Here is a 23,757-nt window from a genome sequence, read left to right as displayed (position 1 = left end):
TGCTTTGTGTCAAAAGTTTTCTTTCTGTATATGTCCTTCAGTACTCATTAAACAGTAATTTTTTTACTGTCCATTGGTTATATTTTATCCAGTGTTACATTTTAACAACCAGCAAAACAATGATCACTTCTTGGAAAAAGCTGTAGGAAAGCTCTACGCTTCTATGTAGAAATGTTTGGGGTTTGATGAGGCCAGAGTAAAAGTGGTAAACATCAGAGGTGATTATTTACCAGAACACTTAGAATACCAAATAGTAACCCAAAATAAACTTGATGTTTAAAATAGATTAACGTACTACTGCTTCCATTTCAGGAGTAATAGTTCTGATTTAAAAATAGACAGTGATTTTTAATTTGTACAAATTGAAACTAGCAGTGTATGCTGTCCATCTAAGACAAGGAATGTTTATATAGATTTGCTTCCTAAACGGGATCATGATTCTGTAATAATTTCAGTGAATTCTCAGTCCTCATCTTGTTTGACCTGTCAGTAACGTTCAGTCTAGTCGATCTTTGTTCCTTGAAGTACTTTTCTTCACTTGGCTTCCAGGGTACCACCTCTTAGTTTTCCTCCGATCTCACTGACCATTCCTTCTTGGTCTCTTGTACTGTTTCCTTTTCTTTCACATTTGTAAATATTAGATTGACCTAGGTTTTAGCCCTTGGATTTTTTTCCTCTTGTTTATACTCACTGCTTAGTGATCTTCTCTAGGCTTATCTCTTAAATACTGATGACTTCCTGGTTTTTATCTTTGTCTTGGACCCCTTCACTGAATTCCATACTTCTCTGCCTACTTTACATCCCCATCTGATGGTCTAATAAGCTTCTCAACTTGGCCAAAACAAAATTCTTGCTCTTTACAAATAAACCATCTCCCTCAGTCTTTCTCATTTTAGTAAATTTTTTTTAAGTTATTTCTTTGAGAGGTAGAGTTACAGAGAGCGAGAGACAGAGAAAGATCTTCCGTCCTCTGGTTCACTCCTCAGTTGCAACAGCCGGAGCTGCACCAATATGGAGCCAGGAGCTTCCTCTGGGTCTCCCACATGGGTACAGGGGCCCAAGCACTTGGGCCATCTTCCACTGCTCTCCCAGGCCATAGCAGAGAGCTGGATTGGAAGAGGAGCAGCCGGGACTTGAACCAGTGCCCATATGGGATTTTGGTAGCGCAGGCTCGTTATGCCACAGTATCAGCCCAGTAAATGGTTTTTCCATCTTTCCAGTTCTTGGAGTCACCTGTAACTCCTCTGTTTGAATTTTATGTTGAGTGCATTAGCAAATACTGTTGACTGTTTTTAAGTTTCGTCCAGATTCTGAAGAGTTGTATTTACCACCACTCTGGTCTATACCACAATTCGATGATAGCAGTTGCTTCCTACCTGGGTTGCTGCTTCCAGTATAGAGTGTGGATATCCCAAGGAGGTGTTTTGTGTTGATGGAGGGAGAGAGGAAGAGATCTTCCATCCCCTGGCTCACTCCACAGATTGCTGCAAGTCGGCCAGTCTGAGGCCAGTTTGAATGCAGAAGCCAGGAATTCCATCCAGATCTTCCACGTGGATGGCAGGGTCCCAAGTACTTGGGCCGTTCTTCTCTGCCTTCCCAGTCACATTAGCAGGGAGCTGGATTGGAAGTGCAGGCTCTGGGACTTGAACCTGTGCTCCAATATGGGATGCTGGCATTGCAAATGACAGCTTACCCTGGTATGCCACAATGCTGGCCCCCCTTGATTGTGTGTTTTTTATTACTCTTATTTTATCTTCACTTTTGGCTTATTAGGTATTTCTCTGAGAATTTTTTAAGTGTAATGGTTGTCTTGTTTTATACATCATTAGTTTATCGTACTCTGTCTTCAAAATATAGTATACCATTTCATCTTATTATGCCACAGCCATCTCATCTTTGTTTTATTATATGTTTTATATATGTTATGAAACTCACAATATATATTGTTACTGTTTTTGCTTTAGATCTGGGATTGTCAAATGCTTTCTTTAAGATTTACTTATGTGAGAGTCAAAGTTATAGAGAGACAGCCCTTCCATCTTCTGGTTTTCTCCCCAAATGGCTGTAATGGCCAGATCTGGGCCAGGCTGAAGCCAGGAGCCAGGAACTCCATCTGAGTCTCCCTTTTGGGTGGCAGGGGCCCAAGTACTTGGCCCATGTTCTACTGTTTTCCTAGGCACATTAGCAAGGACTGGATCAGAAGTGGAGCAGCCAGGACTTGAATCGGTGCTCATATGGAATGCCATTGTCTCAGATGGCAGCTTAACCCACTGTGCCACAGTGCTCTCCCCCAAGCCTTTTCAGAGTGGACAGTGAGAGAGACAGAGAGAAAGGTCTTCTTTAGCTGTTGGTTCATCCTCTAATGGCCGCCGCGCCTGGGGCGCTGTGGCCGGCGCACTGCACTGATCCATAGGCAGGAGCCAGGTGCTTATCCTGGTCTCCCATGGGGTGCAGGACCCAAGGACTTGGGCCATCCTCCACTGCACTCCCTGGCCACAGCAGAGAGCTGGCCTGGAAGAGGGGCAACCGGGACAGAATCCGGCACCCTGACCGGGACCAGAACCCAGTGTGCGGGCACCGCAGGCAGAGGATTAGCCTATTGAGCTGTGGTGCCGGCTCCAAGCCTTTTCTGTAGTAGGCTAGATAATAAATATTTTTGGCTTTGCTGGCTATAGGGTTTCTGTCACAGTCCTCTCTTTCAAGTCTACCATTGTAGGGAGAAAGCAGACGCTGATTTATGTAAACAAATGAATATGACTGAATTGGCCTTCAGACCATAGTTTGCCAGTTTCTGCTTTAGCCAGTCAAGTATCTCTTAAATAGATATTTCTTAATGTCATTATAAGAAAGATGTTTTATATCGATCTTGTACTATTTACAGTGCTCTTTTTTTTTTTTAAACTACAGACCTACATTTTATCTTTTTTTTTTTTTAAGGTTTATTTATTTGAAAGGCAGAATTACAGAAAGGCAGATGCAGAGAGAGAGATATTCTATCTGCTGCTGGAAATTGAAAAGATACTGATGGAGGTTGCAGGCATCACAGGCAGCAGCTCAACCTACTGGGCCACACCGGCCCCATTATACTCCTGATGGAATAAACCACCTTTAACATTTCTTATGGCATATGTTTGTCAGAATATCTTCTTCATTTTTAAAAGATGTTTTCACTGTGTATGTAATACTGGGCTAATAGTTTTTTTCTTTTGGTACTTTGAAATGTCACACATTAGGTATTGGTGGTGGTAGTTCTTTCTTCCTTAAAATTTATTTAAAAATTTTTATTTGATAGGCAGGGGAAATGACAAACACATATATGGACAGGCATGAAAAAGCTCCCATGCACAGATTAATTCCCTAAATGTCTAAAGTGACTGAGGCTGGGCTGGGGCTGAAGCTGGGAGCCAGGAATGCAACCCAGGTCTCTCATGTGAATTACAGGAACCCAGGTATTTGAGTCAGCACTGCTGCCTTCCAGGGTCTGTACTGGCGGGTAGAGAGAGTCAAACCCAGACACTCTGCGATGGGGGCTGTAACAGGCTAAATGGCCACTCCCTTAAAAATTGTTTTTTTTAATCTTTGAATGTAATGTGTCATCTCTCTGGCTGCCTTTATGTTTTTATCTTTGGTTTTTAGCAGTTTGATTATGCTATGTCTTTGTTTTTTCTTTATTGGCTTTTCGGTATTTGCTTGGGATTCTCTGAGTATCTTAGAGCAGTGGTTTATTGCTGTTTGCTTTAGCAGAGTCTTGTCCATTATTTCTCCAGATGTTTCTTCTGCTGCGTTTGCTGTCTCTTCTCCTTCTGAATCTGTAATTATACATGTATTATGAGACCACATGATATTGCTGTATCCTAGTTCTTTTCATGTATTTGTTTTTATTTTTATGTCTTTTTTTCTTTGTTTCGATTAATTTTTGTCACTGCATCTTGTAGTTTACTTGGACTTTGACATCCATCTGAGTAGAAGCCCTATAAATTCAAATCTGCACTTGAGATTTTTCTGGACCATGTAGTAGGTTGAATTTTGACCACAACCTAAGAGAAAACCAGCTTATAATTACATATTCTTAGGGCACATTTTTTTTCTTCTATTCACTTCAAGGTGTAGATAAAATTTCTTTTGTTGTGCCCTACTGAGAGTCAAGTTTCTTTCTTTACCAATCGTAGACCCAGAACATGGCTTTGATAGAGGGTTCAAAAAGGATGCTAGCTTTGGATGGCCCCTTTGCCTCCTGTTTTAGATCCTGTTTCTTTAGAGTGGAAATGTTCAAGATCTCCAGGAATCCGTAAGAACTCTTAAGAGTGAAAACCAATTTGCTGCTCTCTTAAAACCCTGAATTCCTACTTGGAGTTCTTTTGCGCCTTTGCGGAGTCCTTACATTCTGTTTGCTTAGCAAAATGTTGAAAATAATTTTTTTGTTTTGTTTTCAGTTAGAGTATCTACTCTGCATTATGTCAATAACAAAAGTCTCTTAAGTCACTGAGTATCCCACAATATGGCTGTGCCATAATTTTTAAATTGCTTCCTTGCTAAGAGATTTAGGTCATTTCTACTTTTTCTTTTGCTAAAAAATTATGAAATAAAAAAACATTTTGTTTGCACTCAGATCTTTGTGTACATGTACGAGTAGTCTCCATTACCAGTGGAGCCAGTCTCGCTTTTATTCAGTCTTTTCTGTGTTATTTAATCTGTAGTTGCCATGAAGCTCCTTGCCATTAGGTTATATTTTCAGACATCCTGTAAAATTTCCCTCCCAAACCAAGTGCACTGTTGTAAGCATTTTGTTGTCTCTTCATAGCATATGTCTAGATAATCATGCTTTGGAAATGTAATGGAAAGATAACATTGTCATTGATGGTGGGCTGTGTTTTGGGCAAGTGAATGATATTTTAAAAGTTATTTTCGTTTTATTTGTGAGGGGGAGAGAGAGAGAAGGAAAGAAAAATAACTTCTATGCACTGGTTTACTCCCCCAAATGCCTGCAATATTCAGGGCTTGGCTGAAGCTGAGAGCCAGGAATTCCACTCAGGTCTCCCATGAGGTTGGTAGGGACCCAACTCATCTGCTGCCTTCCCAGGGTGCACATAATAGGAACCTAGATCAGAAGCAGAGCCAGGACTTCAGTCATGCGCTCTCTGATAGGGGATCCAGATGTCCCAAGCCTTATCTTAACCACCATGTCAGACTCCTAGTTCTGATCAATACACTTGATTCATGCTGAGTTATAAGAAAGTGCAAGTCATCTACCAGCCTGTATAATGATTTGTAACACAGCCTTTGAAATAATCAAGACCAAGGGGCCGGTGCTGTGGTGTCGTAAGTGCCTTCTGCTGTGGTGCCTTCATCCCCTATGGATATTGGTTCGAGTCCCAGATGCTCCACTTCTGATCCAGCTCCCTGCTAATGACCTGAGAAAGCAGTGGAAGATGGCCCAAGTCCTTGGACCCCTGCACCTATATGGGAGAGCTGCCAGAAGCTCCTCGCTCCTGCTCTGGATTGGCCCAGCTCCAGCCGTGGTGGCTATTTGGAGAGTGAAGCAACGGATGGAAGACCTCTTTCTGTGTCTTTCCGTCTCATTGTCTGTAACTGCCTCTCAAATTAATAAAACTTAAAAAAAAAAAGACCAAAAGCCATCAGAGATTTGGTTTTTTTAGGCAGCATAATTATTTGTAAATGAGGAAATGGAACAGCAGGTGACGAGTCCTTGAGCGTTGTTAGTGCAGGGCCACATGGCATTGACTTCCAACAAAATATAGGTCTTTTACAAAGCTGTGACTCTAATTCAGGTTGTATAGTTCTCAGTATTTTTTTTTTTTTTTTTTAATTTTTGACAGGCAGAGTGGACAGTGAGAGAGAGAAACAGAGAGAAAGGTCTTCCTTTGCCGTTGGTTCACCCTCCAATGGCCGCCGCGGCCGGCGCACCGCGCTGATCCGATGGCAGGAGCCAGGAGCCAGGTGCTTTTCCTGGTCTCCCATGGGGTGCAGGGCCCAAGCACTTGGGCCACCCTCCACTGCACTCCCTGGCCACAGCAGAGAGCTGGCCTGGAAGAGGGGCAACCGGGACAGAATCCGGAGCCCCGACCGGGACTAGAACCCGGTGTGCCAGCGCCGCTAGGCGGAGGATTAGCCTAGTGAGCCGCGGCGCCGGCAGTTCTCAGTATTATAAATGCCCTATCTCCATATCATTTGTCTCTTAAGAGAGTAGTTTCCCTCTTCAGGGTGTATTTTTCCTTTGTGGTACATTTTGAACTTCAGATTCTCTGACCTACCATTTGGCTTTCAATAAACAACTTCTGAAGATTCTCTATGTTTGGAAACTGTACAAAGCATTTATTTATGATTTTTTTTTTTTGACAGAGTAGACAGTGAGGGAGAGAGAGAGAGAGAAAGGTCTTCCTTTTACTGTTGGTTCACCCTCCAGTGGCCGCTGCAGCCAGCACACTGCACTGATCTGATGCCAGGAGCCAGGTGCTTCTCCTGGTCTCCCATGTGGGTGCAGCCCCCCCCCCCCCCCGAAAAAACTCATCATGTGTCCTTTCTCATTTGGTGATTATTTTTACTAGTAGATATGATTTTTTTAATGCTTGAAAGGCAGATGACTGAGGTGAAGGGGAGAGATTTTTCCATCTGATAGTTTACTCCCTGATCACCTGAAACAGCCAGGGCTAGACCAGGCCAAAGCCAGGAGCCCAGATCTGCCATGTGGATGGTAGAACCCCAAGCACTTGAACTATCATCTGCTGTCTCTCAGGATGTATTAGGAGGAAGCTGCATCAGAAACAGAGTACAGGGCTGATGTTGTAGCATAGAGGGTAGAGCTACTACCTATGACTCTGGCATCCCATATGGATGCCAGTTTGTGTCCCGGCTGTTCCACCTCCAATCCAGCTCCTCACTGATGGTCTGGGAAAAATAGTGGAAGATGGCCCAAGTGCTTGGGCCCCTGCCACCCATGTGGGAGACTTGGAAGCAGCTCCTGGTTCTGGCTTTTTCCCAGCCGTGGCTGTTGTAGCTATCTGGGGAGTGAACCAGCAGATGGAAGATCTTTGTCTCTATATCTCTCCCTACATCTCTGTAATTTTGTCTTTTAGATGGATAGATACATAGATAGATAGTTAACAAGGACTTGAACTGGCACTCCTTTATGGGAGGCAGGTGACCCTAGCGTTAGCTTAACCTGCTATGCCACAATACCCATTCCTAGATAAGGTGTTTTTGGAATTGAGGATGAAACCAAATTTTCAATAAATTTTGTGTTTGAATTTTGACTACTTTTTGAGGTGAGCATTGAAGTTTCCCTAATACTCATCTTTGTTTACAATTTCATGGCCTAGATGTCTTAGGCTTATAGTAATAGGTTGGCCTCTGGTGAAATCTCGTTGACTTTTGAGGTTGGCCTCGTCCAATATAGCTACCTCAGTGATGTGTGGCCATGGGAAAACATGTTTTTGTTGTTGAGTGTTCTTGCTTTCTAGTAATTTTATTTTCTGCTCAAGAGATTTAGTATCTGTTCAGATACTTTATTTTTAAAGGCCACATAAGTAATGACTTGACCTCTAATCTTAGCTTTGAAATTTTCCCAGACACTAAGAAAGATGATGTCTGATGACCTTTTATTTGTGAATACTACTCATTGGCCAGCAATCAATGCTATTTAAAAATGTATATTTTGCTCTGCAAACAATGTCCTTGGCTAAAAGACTTTCTTAGCAAAACTGCACATAATTACATAATCTGGCAACTCTTGGACATTGTTTTGTAATATTTGCTGCATAGAATCACGGATACCTAATAGAATTCAGAACAAGTCTTCATCTCAAATACTAGCATGAGTTCTGAGAAAAATAGTATACAAAGCACAGCCTTATCTGAAATAGCTTTATTTTTTTTGGGGGGATCCAATAAGAACATTTTAGACATGAAGGATTCTGTAGTAAAAGACCCAGAATTAATCCTTGTTTTTCATGAATGTGGATTTTCTTTCCAGTAAATATATGAGTAAGGTTTCTACAAGAGATCAAGTTACTACTGAAGAATAAGGTTATCAGTTAAATTATCTGAGCTGGCCACATCAGAACATAAGCTTAATATTTAAGGAAAGTGGAAAAAATAGTAAAATGGAGTGAAAGAGAAGTTTATCAGATTGTATCATGTGTGACATGGTGTATTCATGAAGAAGGGAAAAAACAGCTTGCTCCCAAGTGTCAGGGCATAACTAGTTGCTCCATTTGATCTTTTTTTTTTTTTTTTTTTTTTTTTTTACAGAGTGGACAGTGAGAGAGACAGAGAAAGGTTTTCCTTTGCTGTTGGTTCACCCTCCAATGGCCGCCTCGGCTGGCGCGCTGCGGCCGGTGCACCGCGCTGATCCAATGGCAGGAGCCAGGTACTTATCCTGGTCTCCCATGGGGTGCAGGGCCCAAGGACTTGGGCCATCCTCCACTGCACTCTCTGGCCACAGCAGAGAGCTGGCCTGGAAGAGGGGCAACCGGGACAAAATCTGGCGCCATTTTGATCTGTTTTTACTTGTCTTTTGTCTGTAATAGCAGACTCTGTTGGTAAGAACCCACTGAGGGCTTGTTTTTGTGGGGTTAGCAGAAGAAACAGCATGTTGCTAACCTTGATATTCTCTTGTTTGGCTTTTTGTTAAGAGATCATGTTTAGTTCTTTGTTGCTGAACTCTTAGTGCAAAGAAAAGAAAAAAACCTGAACTGTATTCCTTAATTGAAATTTTAGCCTAGGTAGACAATCCTAAAAGAGATTTGAATAATGGAGGGTTTCTGTTTGTTCCAGTAGGAGAATGTTTCAGTTCACTTACTTGGGGCTATAAAAAAGTTTGTTCTTCCTCTTCCTGCAGCAAGAATTATGAACATAAAGTCACAAAACAGATTCAGTGTTAACTTCTAAAGCTTCCCTGTATTTCTACCCTCATCAGGATAAATAATATGCCTGAATGTAGGATGGAAAAAGTTGAATTTTCCACTCGTGCATTTTGAGTTTTTCAGAGGTATTATACACTCTGGAAATAATAATAAAAGATACCAGGGCTTATACAGTGCTTTTTGTGTGAGAAACTCATATAAACACTAATGCATTGATCCTAACACAGTACTTGATTGTGACTTTAAAAGGTCATGAGTTACTGCTGTTAAAAAAAAATAAAAGATGGAGGGAGGCTCCACTTTACAAATATTGTTTAAAAAATCAAGATAAAAATTGAAGTAGATAACTAAAAATACAAATTATAGATTATTGCTTATATGTTGATTTTTCTCTTAGTGTGTGGTAGATTTTTATCTGTTTATTATTACCATTTCTTCTTTTATCCATGAATCTACTTGGAACTGATTTCCCTCTTTAAACAAAGTAGAATCTACTATTAAGTCTTTTTTCCTCCTCAGCCAAGAAGGCTTAAAGCTCCTTCTAATGTCTGAAATCTGTCGTATTGACGTGACAGTGCATTTGGAGATCATCTTTTGTAGTTTTCTTAGTTTAACACGTGTGACACATAGCTATTGATTTTGATGTAGTTGTCTTGGGCTTAATTTTCAACTTTCTTGTGTTTTGCAGGTTTATTCTTCAATCCAAGGAGGTAATTCACAATCAGCTGTTAGAGAAACAGAAAATAGCAGAAGAAAAAATTAAAGAACTAGAAGTAAGTTTTAAGTGAAGTTTGGTGACTGTAGTCAACTTTTGAGGAAAAAGTGATAACCTCATTGTGCCATACTAAATGAAAATGTGTGTGTGCCAAGGTCTTGTCGTATTTTCACTTTGCCTGCTCATGTTAGAATGGTGACACAGTCACACTGCAGTGTCTAGGATGCCCTGTCCCCCACCTCCATCTTCCACAAAGGCATAGTCTGTAAAACTTGAGAGAGTTTTGAAGACAGTAGGATACAATTGGCCTGACTACATTTTCTCTGTTGCCTCTGAATGAGTGTGTCTGTGTTTATAAAACTGTAACGTCTGTGTAAACACTTCATGTGTATAGTGGAGTGGTGTATGGATAAGAGAATTGCAGTGATAGTAGGGAGTTGGGAGATAATGGAATAGTATCTCTTTTACACATTGTAATTCTTTCAGCCTAGATAAGATTCTGGACAGGGACTGAGTAGTAAACTACAATTAGTTATCTGGAGGATGGTGTTCCAGTGAGGAAAACAAGTTTTTAGCAAGAAAAAAGATATGTAAAGAGTGAGACTCTCGTCTTTAGAAAACTGGAGTGTATTATAATTTCTTAAACGTTGGGACCCTTGGTGGGATATTCTTCTCCAGCTTTAGTAAAAGGTTCATCCTGTATATAGAAAAAGTCAAGAAGTTGGTTATTATTCTTAGGACTAAGATTTCCCAGATGGGAGTGGATATGGTGACTTCATAGGTCACTTTATCTAATTTCTCTGAGTAGTATTTGACACAGTGGTTCAGAATCTGACTCAGCCCTCTGCTGTATTGGGGAGACACCCCTGTAGCCTCCTGGGGATATCTTGGGCACTGACTTGGCATGGCCTGGGAACATGTGGTATCTTAGATTATTTGCGCTTTTTTTTTTTTAATTTATTTAAAATGCAAATTGACAGAGATCTTCCATTCTCTGGTTTACTCCCTAAGTGTGCCCCTAGCAGCCAGAGCTGGGCTAGGATGAAGTGAGGACTCCTAGTGGGTAACAGTGGCCCAAGTACTTAAGCTGTCACCTGCCGGCTCCTGGAAGGTGAGCTTCAGCAGGAATCTGTAAGGGAGAGCAGAGCCAGGATTTGAACCTGAGGTGCTCTGTGATATAGGTGTCCCAAGGAATGGCTTAACTGCTATACCAAACACCTTCCCCATTCGTTGGTGTTGAACTACTGATAATTGAAACCTGATAATACATTTGTAGCTTAGAAAGATGTGGGGTAAAGAGAAAACCGAAAAGCAAATGAACTTAGTAAAGAAAAAATTTAGTCTGTGGTAACTGATTATTGTTGTGTCCGTTTTATGATTTTTATTATCTCAGCTGTTTTGAAGTAGTTTTACTCACAACAAAGCATTTTTTTTTTTTTAAAGATTTATTTTTTATTTGAAAGGTGGAGTTACAGGGAGAGGGAGAGACAGGTTTTCCATCTGCTGATCCATTCCCCACGTGTTTGGCAACAGTTGAGGCTGGGCCAGGCCAAAGCCAGGAGCCTCCTCTGGGTCTCCCGTGTGGGTACAGGGGCTCAAGCACTTGAGCCAAGCTCTGCTGCTTTCCCAGGCACATTAGCAGAGAGCTGGATTGGAAATGGAGTAGCCAGGTCTTGAACTGGTGCCTTTATGGGATGCCAGCGCTGCAGGCAGCAGCCTTACCCACTACACCGCAGCTACAGTCCTCACACAGATTTTTTTTTTAAAAAGAGGAATTATGCTGTGTATTCTCTTTTCATCATTTGACAATTTATCTTTCTGCTCTAACATTATAAATCTAGTTTATATTTGATTTCTTATTTTCCATTTCTCTCATGATTGCAGGCTTCTATTACCAGTTAGACAGAAGTCCTATTCTGGTTATACACAAGTCCTATCTCTTCATTGATATTCTTGAATATCACCCTCACCTATATTTTCAACACTATCATCTACTATATGCTCTATTTTCTGAAATAGTCTGTATTTTTCCATTGCCCAATTGTTAAAGTTTTGTTATCTCAGTCTGAAATGTATGCAGGTGCACACACCTACACTCACAGATGCACTCATTTACACACACGTTATTTGTAGTGTTTAGGTTTTCTGTGTTATTTACTGATTTTTCTTTTGCTTATGATAGTATCTTTCAGTTTCTCCTTAGTGTATTACTACAATTAAGATACCTGAGAGGAGTTAACTTCAAACAGAAAAGGTTTCATTTTCTTTTTTTTTTTCTTCTTTCTTTCTTTCTTTTCTTTTTTTTTTTTTTTTTTGACAGGCAGAGTTAGAGAGAGAAAGGTCTTCCTTCCTTTGGTTCACTCCCCAAATGGGCGCTATGGCCGGCGCGCTGCGCTGATCCAAAGCCAGGAGCCAGGTGCCTTCCTCCTGGTCTCCCATGCGGGTGCAGGGCCCAAGCACTTGGGCCATCCTCCACTACCTTCCCGGGCCACAGCAGAGAGCTGGACTGGAAGAGGAGCAACTGGGATAGAACCGGCACCCCAACAAGGACTAGAACCTGGAGTGCCAGCGCCACAGGCAGAGGATTAGCCTAGTAAGCCATGGGGCCGGCCCAAAAGGTTTATTTTTCTTTCGGCTTTAGGAAGTTCACAACTGTACTCAGGAGGCTCCCTTTGTCTGGTGTCTGATGAGGGTGGTAGATGGCAGAATATGTGCAAGCCAGGAAGCAGAGAGCAGCGAGGCCCAACTTAACTTTATTTTATATTTTTAAATCATTTATTTGAAAGGCAGAGAGAGAGACAGACTGACAGAGTATCCATATGCTGGTTCACTCTCTCATGTCTGCAATAGACGGGGCTGGGCCAAGCCAAAGCCAGGGGTCCTCCAAGTACTTGAGCCATTACCTGCTACCTCCCATGGTGTAAATTAGCAGGAAACTAGAATCAGAAGTGGAATGGAACCAGGACCCAAACTGAAGCACAGATGCTGTGCCAGATGTCCACGCCCAGGTCAGCTTTTTTAATCAACTCTTTCTCAAGAACCAGCTTCTGAAGGCTCATCCCGATGACCTAAAGATTTCCACTCGGTGCACCTGCCTGATGCTATAATTAGATCAAGTCTCCACCATTAGTCCATTCAACATTAACATTAATGCTTTATCATAAGACTTTGAGGACCAAGCTCTCAGTACACGGGCCTTTGAGAGACATCCAAACTGTTCTCCATATCTGGTTTTTAAAGTCTGTTCTCTGAGGGTGCAAGTGCTCATTATTACCATATACGCAGTTCAAAGTATGTGTTATATTTTGTTTTACATTTTTTAAGGAATTTCTTAGTTCTTTAAATAATAGCATCCCACTGACTTAGGTTTTCCATTGTTGCTGTTGGGAAGTCATTTGTCAGTCTAATTGTTCATTTGTCTTTGCTCTTTGGCTGCTTTGAATATTTTCTCTTTCATGCTTTTTTTGAATATGTGTTTAGGTATGGATTTGTACTTTTTTCTTACTCCTACTTTGGATTTATTGATTTTAGGAATCTGAAGATTAGTGTACTTACCAGTTTTGGAAAATTCTTATCTCTGAATATCACTTCTTCCCTATTTTTTTTTATTAATGATGTTTTCTTCTCAGATTTTTTCCTTACCTTTAAACTAGCTATTCTAACTGATTTTCCCATATACAGCCTTCCCCCTTCTAATTCTTTTAATCTGTTTAAGTTAAAATGACCTTTCTAAAACATAAAATTTGATCTTGTTACTCCCTTATGTAAAACCCATCACTGTTCCTAGGGTCAAGTTCATGATTTTTTAACATGCTGTGAAAACTGGTAATAAAGTGATTCCTGTTTTTTCTCTGATCTCCTTAATTGCATTGGCCTCTGGTACACTGTATATGCCAGCCATGCAGAAATATTCTCAGTTTTTTGGGCCGGTGCCGCGGCTCACTGGGCTGGTCCTCCACCTTGCGGCGCCGGCACACCGGGTTCTAGTCCCGGTCGGGGCGCCGGATTCTGTCCCGGTTGCCCCTCTTTCAGGCCAGCTCTCTGCTGTGGCCCGGGAGTTCAGTGGAGGATGGCCCAAGTGCTTGGGCCCTGCACCCCATGGGAGACCAGGAGAAGCACCTGGCTCCTGGCTCCTGCCATCGGATCAGCGCGGTGCGCCGGCGGCAGCGCGCCGGCCGAGGCGGCCATTGGAGAGTAAACCAATGGCAAAGGAAGACCTTTCTCTCTGTCTGTCTCTCACTGTCCACTCTGCCTGTCAAAAAAAAAAAAAAAAAAAAAAAGAAATATTCTCAGTTTTTGGAACTTGCTGTGCTTTATTTGCTCCTACTAGATCTTTGAAAAGTAGATCCCTCCACCTGGGCACCTCCTCCTCTTGCTTTTACCAACTCCATTTACTAAGCCTAAAGATCTTACTACACAACTTACTCTCCTGACAAGAATTTTCTGATTGCTCAATCTTTTTTTTTTTTTTTCTTTTAATTTGTTTGAAAGGTAGAGTTATAGAGGGAGAGAGAAAGAGAGTTCTTTGATCTGTTGGTTCACTCTTCAAATGGCTGCAATGGCTGGAGCTGAGCCAGGCTGAAACCAGGAGCTAGAAACTTCATCCAGGTCTCCTACATGAGTAAAGGGGCCCAAGGACTTGGGGCATCTTCTGCTACTTTCTTAGATGCATTAGCAGGGAGCTGGGTCGGAAGTGGAGCATCTGGGTTTTGAACTGGTGCCCATGTAGGATGCTGGCACTGCAGATGGTGGGTTTAGCTGCTACACCACAGTGCTGGCCCTGTGATCCCTTTACTTTAAATTAGGTGTTTCTTCCTTATCCTCCCTGATTGCTCTGTGAACTTCTTAGTACAGTGTAGGGATTTAGGAATATAAACTATCACCACTTAAATCACAAGTACAGTTTCCTATTACTTGGCAAGCTTGATGCAAATCCAGAGTCGTAAATGGTTTATCCCAAAGCCATCCAGTTGTTGCTTCTCCTCTCAAATCAACAGTCTCTTCTTCTTCTTCTTCTTTTTTTTTTTTTTAAAGATTTATTATTTATTTGAAAGAGTTACACAGAAAGAGGGAGGGAGGGAGGTCTTCCATCCATTGGTTCACTCCCCAATTGGCCACAACAGCCAGAGCTGCGCCAATCTGAAGCCAGGAGCCAGGAGCTTCTTCCGGGTCTCCCACGTGGGTACAGGGGCCCAAGGACTTGGGCCATCTTCTGCTGCCTTCCCAGGCTACAGCAGAGAGCTGGATTGGAAGAGGAGCAGCTGGGAGATGAACCGGCGCTCATATGGGATGCTGGTGCCACAGGCAGAAGCTTAGTCCACTGCCACAACGCTGATTCCCATCATGCTGCTTTCTGTCCCCAGATACCTTGCAGTTAAGTATACAGGCATACTTTATACACAGCAGTGCAAAGGCCTGGCCATTTTCATTTAGAACATTTTTATCTCTGATAAGATTCTTTCTGGTCTGGGTCAGAGGACCAGTTTTTATCAAAGCTGTTACCTTGTTTTACTAATTTGACCCACTGTGTATGTCTCCCTAAGCCTTTCCAGTGGTCTATCTAGATAACCCTGTGGACAGGCCTTTTCCATGACATGGGTGCTGTATGACTCAGGTTCTCTGACCTGAGAGCTCATCTTCATTGCTGTTTCCTAAACTCCCTTTTCCCACCTCTGTTACTGTTTTTGTGTCTTTGTTCTCTCCAGAGGTCTGGTCTTTGGAAGTCCAAAGGTTACCTCAAATTTGTTTAGCTTTTGGTAGTCTGTCATGCTTGGCCGGTGTTGTTGACCAACCTAGAGGCCTCAGCTGCTGGCCGTTTTCTCTTTGAGGGCAGGAGTCAGACGCTACAACCCTGCCACGATGTCCTCTTGATAGTGATAGTCCTTATTAGAAAAACAAAGACAAACACTGTCTTAACAGTGGGAAGATAATCACACTGTCTTTTTCTTCTTAAAACTCATCAAGGTTTCTTAAATTACTTTTTTTTTTTTTAATATAATTTAAGGCAAAGAGAGAACGAGATGTTTAAACATCTCCTGACTTACTCCCCAAATGCCCACAACAGCTCTTCTGGGCCAGGCTGAAACCAGGAGTCCAAAACTCCATCTAGGTCTCCCATATGAATGGGAGAGAACCAGGTACTTGGGCCATTATCTGCTGCCTTCCAGCCATATTAGCAGGAAATTGGATATGAAGCAGAGGCGCAGTTTGTTCCTAGGCCCTCCCGTGTGGGATGTGGGCATTCAAGCAGTGGCTTAATCTGCCTCCTTAACTTGCTGTACAACAGCCCTCACTCTTAATACCCTTATATTGGGTTGTTCTTCAGACCATACTCATTCCAGTGTTTTAATTTGGAATTATTTTTATAACAGACTCAGAATTGATAGTGTTACATAGGTTTTTCTCTTGGCTTTATAAAGGTGATGGAAGGGCCCATGTTGTGGGGTAGTGTGTAAAGCCCTTGCTTGTAGTGCCAGCATCCCGTATGGGCACTGGGTTGTGTCCCAGCTGCTCTACTTCTGATACAGCTCCCTGCTAATGGCCTGGGAAAAGCAGTGGAAGATGACCCAAGTGTTTGGGCCCTGCCATTCGTGTGGGAGACTTTGAAGAATCTCCTGATGATCAGGTCCTAGGAGCGAATTCCACCATTTCATCCTAATGGTGGTTAGTAGACTAATGATGCTGATCCTATTCATGAGAAAATACCAAATGGTGGCCTACTATGACAACATAACTGTGTTGATTATGTCATTATTTGAGGAAATTTTTTATTTTTTAGATACTGACAATAGAGACAGAGACAAGCAGAACCACCATTTGGTAACTTACCCCTCAAATGCCTGCAATGGCCCGGGCCAGGCCGGGCCAGGCCAAAGCCAGGAGCTAGCTCAGCCTGGATCTTTAGGGTGGCTGATGGGGACCCAACTACCTAAGCCTTCACTGCTGCTTCCCAGAGTGCACATTAGCAGGAAGCTAGAATTTTAAACAGAGCTAGGCATTTTATTATGGGATGCAAGCATCTCAACCAGTGGCTTGATAACTTGATGAAATGTCTATTCCAGAAATAACATTTGAATGTGTGGTATATGTTGTTCTTAGAAGAGTACAAAGGCAAGATTTTTTGAGGTAAAAATAGAATGTTTTGAGATTTGGAATTATGGCATTTATAAGTCTCTTCTGTTTTTATAAAATTCATTAAAATTGTATAACATTGCTGCAAAGACAAAGTAGTACTCTTTTTTTTTTTTTTGACAAAATTCTGTTTTAAAGTTGATTTAAAACTATCAGTAGGTTGAAGAGGTCTTTATCTCTTTTTTTTTTTTTTTTTAAAGATTTTTATTTATTTATTTGAGAGGTAGAGTTAAAGACAATGGGAGGGAGAGACAGAGAGAAAAGTCCTCCGTCTTCCTTCCGTTGGTTCACTCCCCAGGTGGCCACAATGGCTGGAGCTGGGTCAATCTGAAGCCAGGAGCCAGGAGCTTCTTCCGGGTCTCCCACATGGGTGCAGAGGCCCAAGCACTTGGGCCATTTTCTACTGCTTTCCCAGGCCATAGCAGAGAGCTGGGTCGGAAGAGGGGCAGCTGGGACTAGAACCGGCGCCCTTATGGGATGCCTGTGCTGCAGGCAGAGGATTAGCCTTCTGCACCATGGCGCCGGCCCCTGTCTTTATCTTCTTAAAAGTGAAAAATATATCTCATATTTTTGCTCACTTTTTTGGACATAGGAAAGAATTCCTCTGGACCTCTTTTGTAGTTGGGGAAACTTAGATTTGGCCTTCAGGTGGACTGTGGTTCAGTTCATGACCTTATGAATCTCAGCTGTTGGGGATTTTTGAGCTACCTGAGCTTCCACTGAGTGATTTGTACACATTTTGGTCATCGTTTCTTCGTGCCCTCTTCAGGAGGGACGCAGTTAAGGCTTCAGGCTCATCTGCCTTTGATCGCAAATCCTTGTTATATTTTAGGTACATGCATACATGTATACTGGTTAACCACCTTCCTTCTCTCATATTGCCAGCATGGTTACCCCTTTCTGGCTCCTGGCCTAGTGCCACTTCTGATGCAGTGTTGCAGTCTGAGGGTCATTGAGGTAGCTATCCAGTCCACGCTCTATGTAAAATCTCCCACAGAAATGACGTTTTGGTCAGATAGTGGCTATTGAGATACATAGAAAGAGTAGTTGTGCGAGAACTGGATAAGGAGGTGCCTGTGACACTCTGCAGGTGGTTTAATCCTGATGCTCTCAGAATATGTCTTGTAGAACTTCCCATCATTGAGGTGATTTTGTTGAGGGTCATTTCTTCTTCTTCTTCTTCTTTTTTTTTTTTTTTTTTTTGATTGAGTGGACAGTGAAAGAGAGACAGAGAGAAAGGTCTTTTTCCGTTGGTTCACCCCCCAATGGCTGCTGCGGCCGGTGCGCTGTGGTCAGCGTACTGCACTGATCCGAAGCCAGGTGCTTCTGCTGGTCTCCCACGCGGCTGCAGGGCCCAAGTACTTGGGCCATCCTCCACTGCCTTCCCGGGCCACAGCAGAGAGCTGGACTGGAAGAGGAGCAACTGGGACAGAATCTGGCACCCTGTCTGGGACTAGAACCTGGTGTGCTGGCGCCGCAGGCGGAGGATTAGCCTATTGAGCTGTGGTGTCGGCCCATTTTTTCTTTTTCTTTTTTTTTTTTAATTTATTTGACATGTAGAGTTACAGACAGTGAGAGAGACAGAGAGAAAGGTCTTCCATCCCCAAAATGGCCGTTACAGCCAGAGCTACGCTGATCCGAAGCCAGGAGCTAGGTGCTTCCTCCTGGTCACCCACGTGGGTGCAGGGCCCAAGCATTTGGGCCATCCTCTACTGCCTTCCTGGGCCACAGCAGAGAGCTGGCCTGGAAGAGGAGCAACCAGAACTAGAACCCGGTGCCCACATGGGGTGCCGGCACTGCAGGCAAAGTATTAACCTAATGCGCCACAGCGCCAGCCCTGAGGGTCATTTTTTCTATAGCACATGTGGCACTGGGCACTTGGATGAATGACTAGTTTCACCCTAAGAACTTTATTTTCTTTTTCTTTTTTCTTTTCTTTTTTTTTTTTTTTAACACAGGCAGAGTGGACAGTGAGAGAGAGAGAGAGACAGAGAGAGAGGTCTTCCTTTGCCGTTGATTCACCCTCCAATGGCCGCCACGGCCGGTGTGCTGCGGCCAGCGCACCGCACTGATCCGAAGGCAGGAGCCAGGTGCTTCTCCTGGTCTCCCATGGGGTGCAGGGCCCAAGCACTTGGGCCATCCTCCACTGCCTTCCTGGGCCATAGCAGAGAGCTGGCCTGGAAGAGGGGCAACTGTGACAGAATCCGGCACCCCGACCGGGACTAGAACCCAGTTTGCCGGTGCCGCAAGGCGGAGGATTAGCCTATTGAGCCACTGCGCCGGCCCCTAAGAACTTTATTTTTAAACTGGTACTGTTAGCTATGATGGGGGTCCCTCTTTGGAGGTGATGTGAATAGGATAGACACTGATCTTCATCTGTTTTTTCAGTGGAGATGAGGGCAGATGAGAACAAAGCCAGTGATACAGTGTTTTCTAAACATTGGACAAGAAGTGTGTCCACTGGTTCGTTTGCTCACATAGTTCAAAGTTTAGAATCCTTCAAAAATTACTTCTTTATTTCAGAGTGAATATAGAAATGTTAACTACATGAGGGTACTTCAAAATGATCCAGGAAAATGGAATTAAAAGATAATTTATTATGTTGTAAAACATTTGTGAAAATCATGAGTTTTTTTAATAATGCACATTTTCCATGAAATTTTTGAAGATTCTCATATATAGCTTAATAATTATAGAGTAAGCACCTATAACAGTTATCCAGGCTAATAAATCAAATATTGGCAAAGCAACAACTGCCCTCCCCTCCTCCTGACTCCCCACATTGTTTCCCACTCCTTGATCATAGTCCCATCCTTGCCTGCCGCCTCCCTGTACTACCCTAACTTTTGTGGCAATTATTTCCTTTAATATTTATTTATTTATTTTTCTTTTATTTGAAAGGCAGAGAGACAGAAATACAGAGATCTTCCTTTAGCTAGGTCATTCGTCAAATGCTTGCGACACCAGGGCCAAACTAGGCTGGAACCAGGAGCACGGGAACTTCGTCCTATTCTCCATATGGGTGTCAGAGATCCAGTACTGGTCCATCACCCACTGTCTCCAGGGTGCACGTTAGTGGGAAGCTGGGATCAGGAATGGCAGCACAACTTCAGCTGAAGCACTCCGATATGGAATGTAGGCATCCCACGTGGTATCTTAATCTCTGTGCCAGATGCTTACTTCCTGTTTCCATATGGGCACTGGTTTGAGTTCCAGCTGCGGCATTTCCAGTGCAGCTGCCTGCTAATGCCCCTGGAAAAGCAATGGAAGATGGCCTGAGTACTTGGGCCCCTGTACCCACATGGAGACCAGAAAGAAGCTGCTGGCTCCTGGCTTCAAATTGACCCAGCTCCAGCTGCTGTGGCTATTTGGGAAGTTAAAGGAGTGGATGGAAGATCTCTCTAACTCTGCCTTTGGAAAAAAATAAATGATCTATCTAGATTAACTGTTGTACTTCTATGTAATCAGAAACCGTATAGCAGTGAAAATGAACAAATCACCCTATTAGATAATGGGTGTACTTCACAAACGCATTTGGACAAAAGCAGCAAGATAAAAAAGATAAAACAAGTGGGGCCAGCACTGTAGTGTATTCCCCATAGTCTGTTGTTGCTATTTTAAAATTTCATCTTAAAATATGTATTCCTGGCCGGCGCCACGGCTCAATAGGCTAATTCTCTGTCTTGTGGCGCCGGCAAACCGGGTTCTAGTCCTGGTCAGGGTGCCAGATTCTGTCCCGGTTGCCCCTCTTCCAGGCCAGCTCTCTGCTGTGGCCCGGGAAGGCAGTGGAGGATGGCCCAAGTACTTGGGCCCTGCACCCCATGGGAGACCAGGAGAAGCACCTGGCTCCTGGCTCCTGCCATCAGATCAGCGCGGTGCGCTGCCTTCAGCGCGCCAGCTGTGGCGGCCATTGGAGGGTGAACCAACGGCAAAGGAAGACCTTTCTCTCTGTCTCTCTCACTGTCCACTCTGCCTGTCAAAAAAAAAAAAAAAAAATTATGTATTCCTTTGAGAGGCAGAGTGGGGGGCTTCCCCAGTTTTCTGGTTCACTTCCCAAATAGCCACAACAGCCAGGATGAAGCCAGGACCACAATACATGTCTTTTACATGGGTGGCAGGAACCCAGTCACTGGAGCCATTCCTGCTGCCTCCTAAGATCTGCATTAGCAGGAAGTGGAATCAGAATCCAGAGCAAGGAATCCAACTCAGGCACTCTGATATGGGACATGGGTGTCTTAACTGATCTCTTCATCACTAGTCTAAATGCCTGCCCCAATTTTTATTTTTTAATAAGCCAAAATGTTCTGATAGAATATGCAGTTTATATCAGAGTCTTGCTGAGGGAAGCAGTTTTTCAGGGACCATTCTCCACTCTCACCCCTGGGAAAGAATTGTAAAATGTCTCGACTTTATAAAGATTAGCTTAGGGGCTGGCACTGTGGTGTAGCAGGCTAAGCCTCTGCTTGTGGCTCTGGCATCCCATATGGACAGCAGTTCGGTTCCCGGCTGCTCCTCTTCCTATTCAGCTCTCTGATTATGGCCTTGGGAAAGCAATGGAAGATGGCCTAAGTGCTTGGGCCCCTGCCACCCAAGTGGAAGACCCAGAAGAAACTCCTGGCTCCTGGCTTTGGATAGGCCCAGCTCCAGCCATTTAGGGTGTGAAACAGAGGATGGAAGACCTTTCTCTCTGTTTATCCTGCTCTTTGTAACTCTGCCTCTCAGATAAATAAATAAATATTAAAAAAAAGATTTATGTGATGATTTCTCAGCTGCAGTAGTAGCTAGGTAGCAGCATCTTTTTTTTCTTGAATCTTTTTAAAAACATAAATGCAAGTTGCCCAATTTTTTTCCTGTTATTTTGACTTAGGGAATCTTGAGTGAAGTGGTATCTCATTGTTGCTTACATTGGGGTATTAGATATGACTGCTTATCTGTTTACTGGGTTCTTTTGCATTCTCAGTATTTGTAAAGATGGATGTGTGTTTTACAAAAGTTTTCAGGTATTTAAGATTTAAGTTTAAAAGAGCCTGATGGTTGGGAACCCCAGGGTGTATAGTGAACTGTATATGAACTCCATGTCCTGGTGTCCTAGGCATAATGCAGCTGTAGAGTCCTCTGTGGCTCAATGGAGAGCAGACACAGGTACAAAAGAGTGCACATGTGCTTTCTCTTGTTGAGCGTTCTTTAATATCAGTGTTTTCAATGGATTGGTTAGCATATTGTGTTTTCAGATTCACTGTGCCAAAATTTGCCCAAATTAAACTGTCTAGGATTTTTTCCATCTCCTTAGCACTCATAGAAGTATTTTAATTCTCATGAGAATTTAAGTGTAAACCATTCAAGTAGATTGTTCTTTTTAACTGAATAGATACCCTTTCATACTTACCTGTGAGATATATATTACAGATATTTTATGTACATTCTGTTGATTTTATTTTTAAACGAAGATGATTTGAAAGGCAGAATGATGGGTGAGGGGAGAGAGAGAGAGAGATCAAGGGAGATAAAGAGATCTTCCATTTGCTGGGTTACTTTCTAGATGCCCACAACAGCCTGGGCTAGGCCAGGCTGAAGCCAGGAGCCCAGAATTCCATCTGGGTGGTAGGAACCCAAGTACATCATTTGCCACCTCCCAGGTGCATTGGCAGGAAGCTGCATCAGAAGCAGTGGAACTTATTCCCAGGCACTGCAGTATCGGATGCGAGTGTCCCAAGAAGTGGTTTAACTTGCTTTATCACAGTGTTCACACTGTGCCCTGATGGTGCATCTTTTTTTTTTTAATTACAATAAAAGATTTAAGATAATTATATTTTCATCTCAATTAGCCAACAGTTTGTTTCCATCTTGCTTTAGTTATTCTTTTCTTCTTGGATTCGTTCCCAGGGTAACTGTCTCTCTCTTTGGATTACTTATCTATGTCCATACCAGGCTCTCTGGTTGCTTCAGAGAGTTGTTGACCTCAGCCTTCACTGTTAGATGCTTTACATAGTATATGGGGTACTTCAAAATGTTCATGGTGGTGGGGGGTGGTGGGGGTGGGCATTTAGCCTAGTAAATGCTCATATCCTGCATCAGAATATCTGACTCCAGCTCCTGACTCCAGCTTCCTGCTAGCACAGACTTTTGGAGGCACTGGTGATACTTTGAGTAATTGGGTTCCTGCCTCCCACTTGCGAGAACTGCATCGCGTTTTGGACTCAGCCTTGGCCCAGCCTTGGCCCAGCCCTGGCTATTGGAGGCATTCAGGGAGTGAATAGTGGGTGTGAATTTATCTATCTCTCAAAAAAAAGGGGTGTGTGTGCTAGTGTTGCGCATGTGCAAAGCCTGAAAAGCCACTGCCTGTGATGCCGACATACCATTTGGTCCACAGTTTTTTGTTCCAGTTATTCCACTTATCCAGCTCCCTGCTAATGACCTGGGTAAAACTGTGGCAGATGGCTCAAGTGTTTGGGCCCTTGCCACCCATGTAGGAGATCCAGATGAAGATCCTGGCTGCTGACTTCTGCCTGGCCCAGCCCTTGCTGTTGAAGCTTTCTGGGGTATGAACCAGAAGATGGGTGGTCTCTCTCTCTCTCTCTCTTTCAAACTCTGACTTTCAGATACATAAATAAATCTTGAAAAAAATTAATGGAAAAATGGAAGTAAATGATGTTTGTTTTGGTGCAGTCAGATTTGAAATCCTAGGGCTGGCATTGTGCATGCAACATGTTTAAGCGGCTGCCTGCAATGCCGGCATTCCATTGGAGTTGTTTCGAGTCCCAGTTGTTCCACATCCAACCCAGCTCCCTGCTAATGTGCCTGGGAAAGCAGCAGAAAATGACCCAAGAGCTTGGGCCTGTCACCCATGTGGGAGACCTGCAATGGAGTTCCTGGCTCCTGGCTTTGGTCACCATATGGAAGATCTCTTTGTCTCTCCCTACCTCCTTTCCTCTCTCTCTCCCACTCCTTTCTTCCCTGTTTTCCTCTCTTTAATGTTGCCTTTTAAATAAATCTTTTAAAAAATTTTGAAATCCATGCATAGAAGGAGTC

At 43.1% G+C, this 23,757-nt stretch overlaps 1 protein-coding gene across 2 annotated transcripts in view; it reads left to right on the top strand.

Annotated features, from left to right (window-relative positions):
• The window catches only part of PFDN1 (prefoldin subunit 1), a 66,894-nt gene that overhangs the window by 16,006 nt on the left and 27,131 nt on the right, over window positions 1–23,757 (top strand). Inside the window, exon 3 of one of the 2 annotated variants that reach the window (XM_002710251.6) lies at window positions 9,571–9,655. The exons of the other annotated variant lie outside the window; for it this stretch is intronic. Within the exon in view, the coding sequence (XP_002710297.1) occupies window positions 9,571–9,655 (85 nt within the window). The remainder of the gene's footprint in view (window positions 1–9,570; window positions 9,656–23,757) is intronic. 2 annotated transcript variants of the gene reach the window in all.

Source organism: Oryctolagus cuniculus, chromosome 6, assembly GCF_051225735.1.
Source record: "Oryctolagus cuniculus isolate XC-2025 breed Fujian yellow rabbit chromosome 6, ASM5122573v1, whole genome shotgun sequence".
Lineage (NCBI taxonomy): Eukaryota > Metazoa > Chordata > Mammalia > Lagomorpha > Leporidae > Oryctolagus > Oryctolagus cuniculus.
Note: the sequence above shows the minus strand (reverse complement) of the source record. Positions and strands in the feature narration are given on the sequence as shown.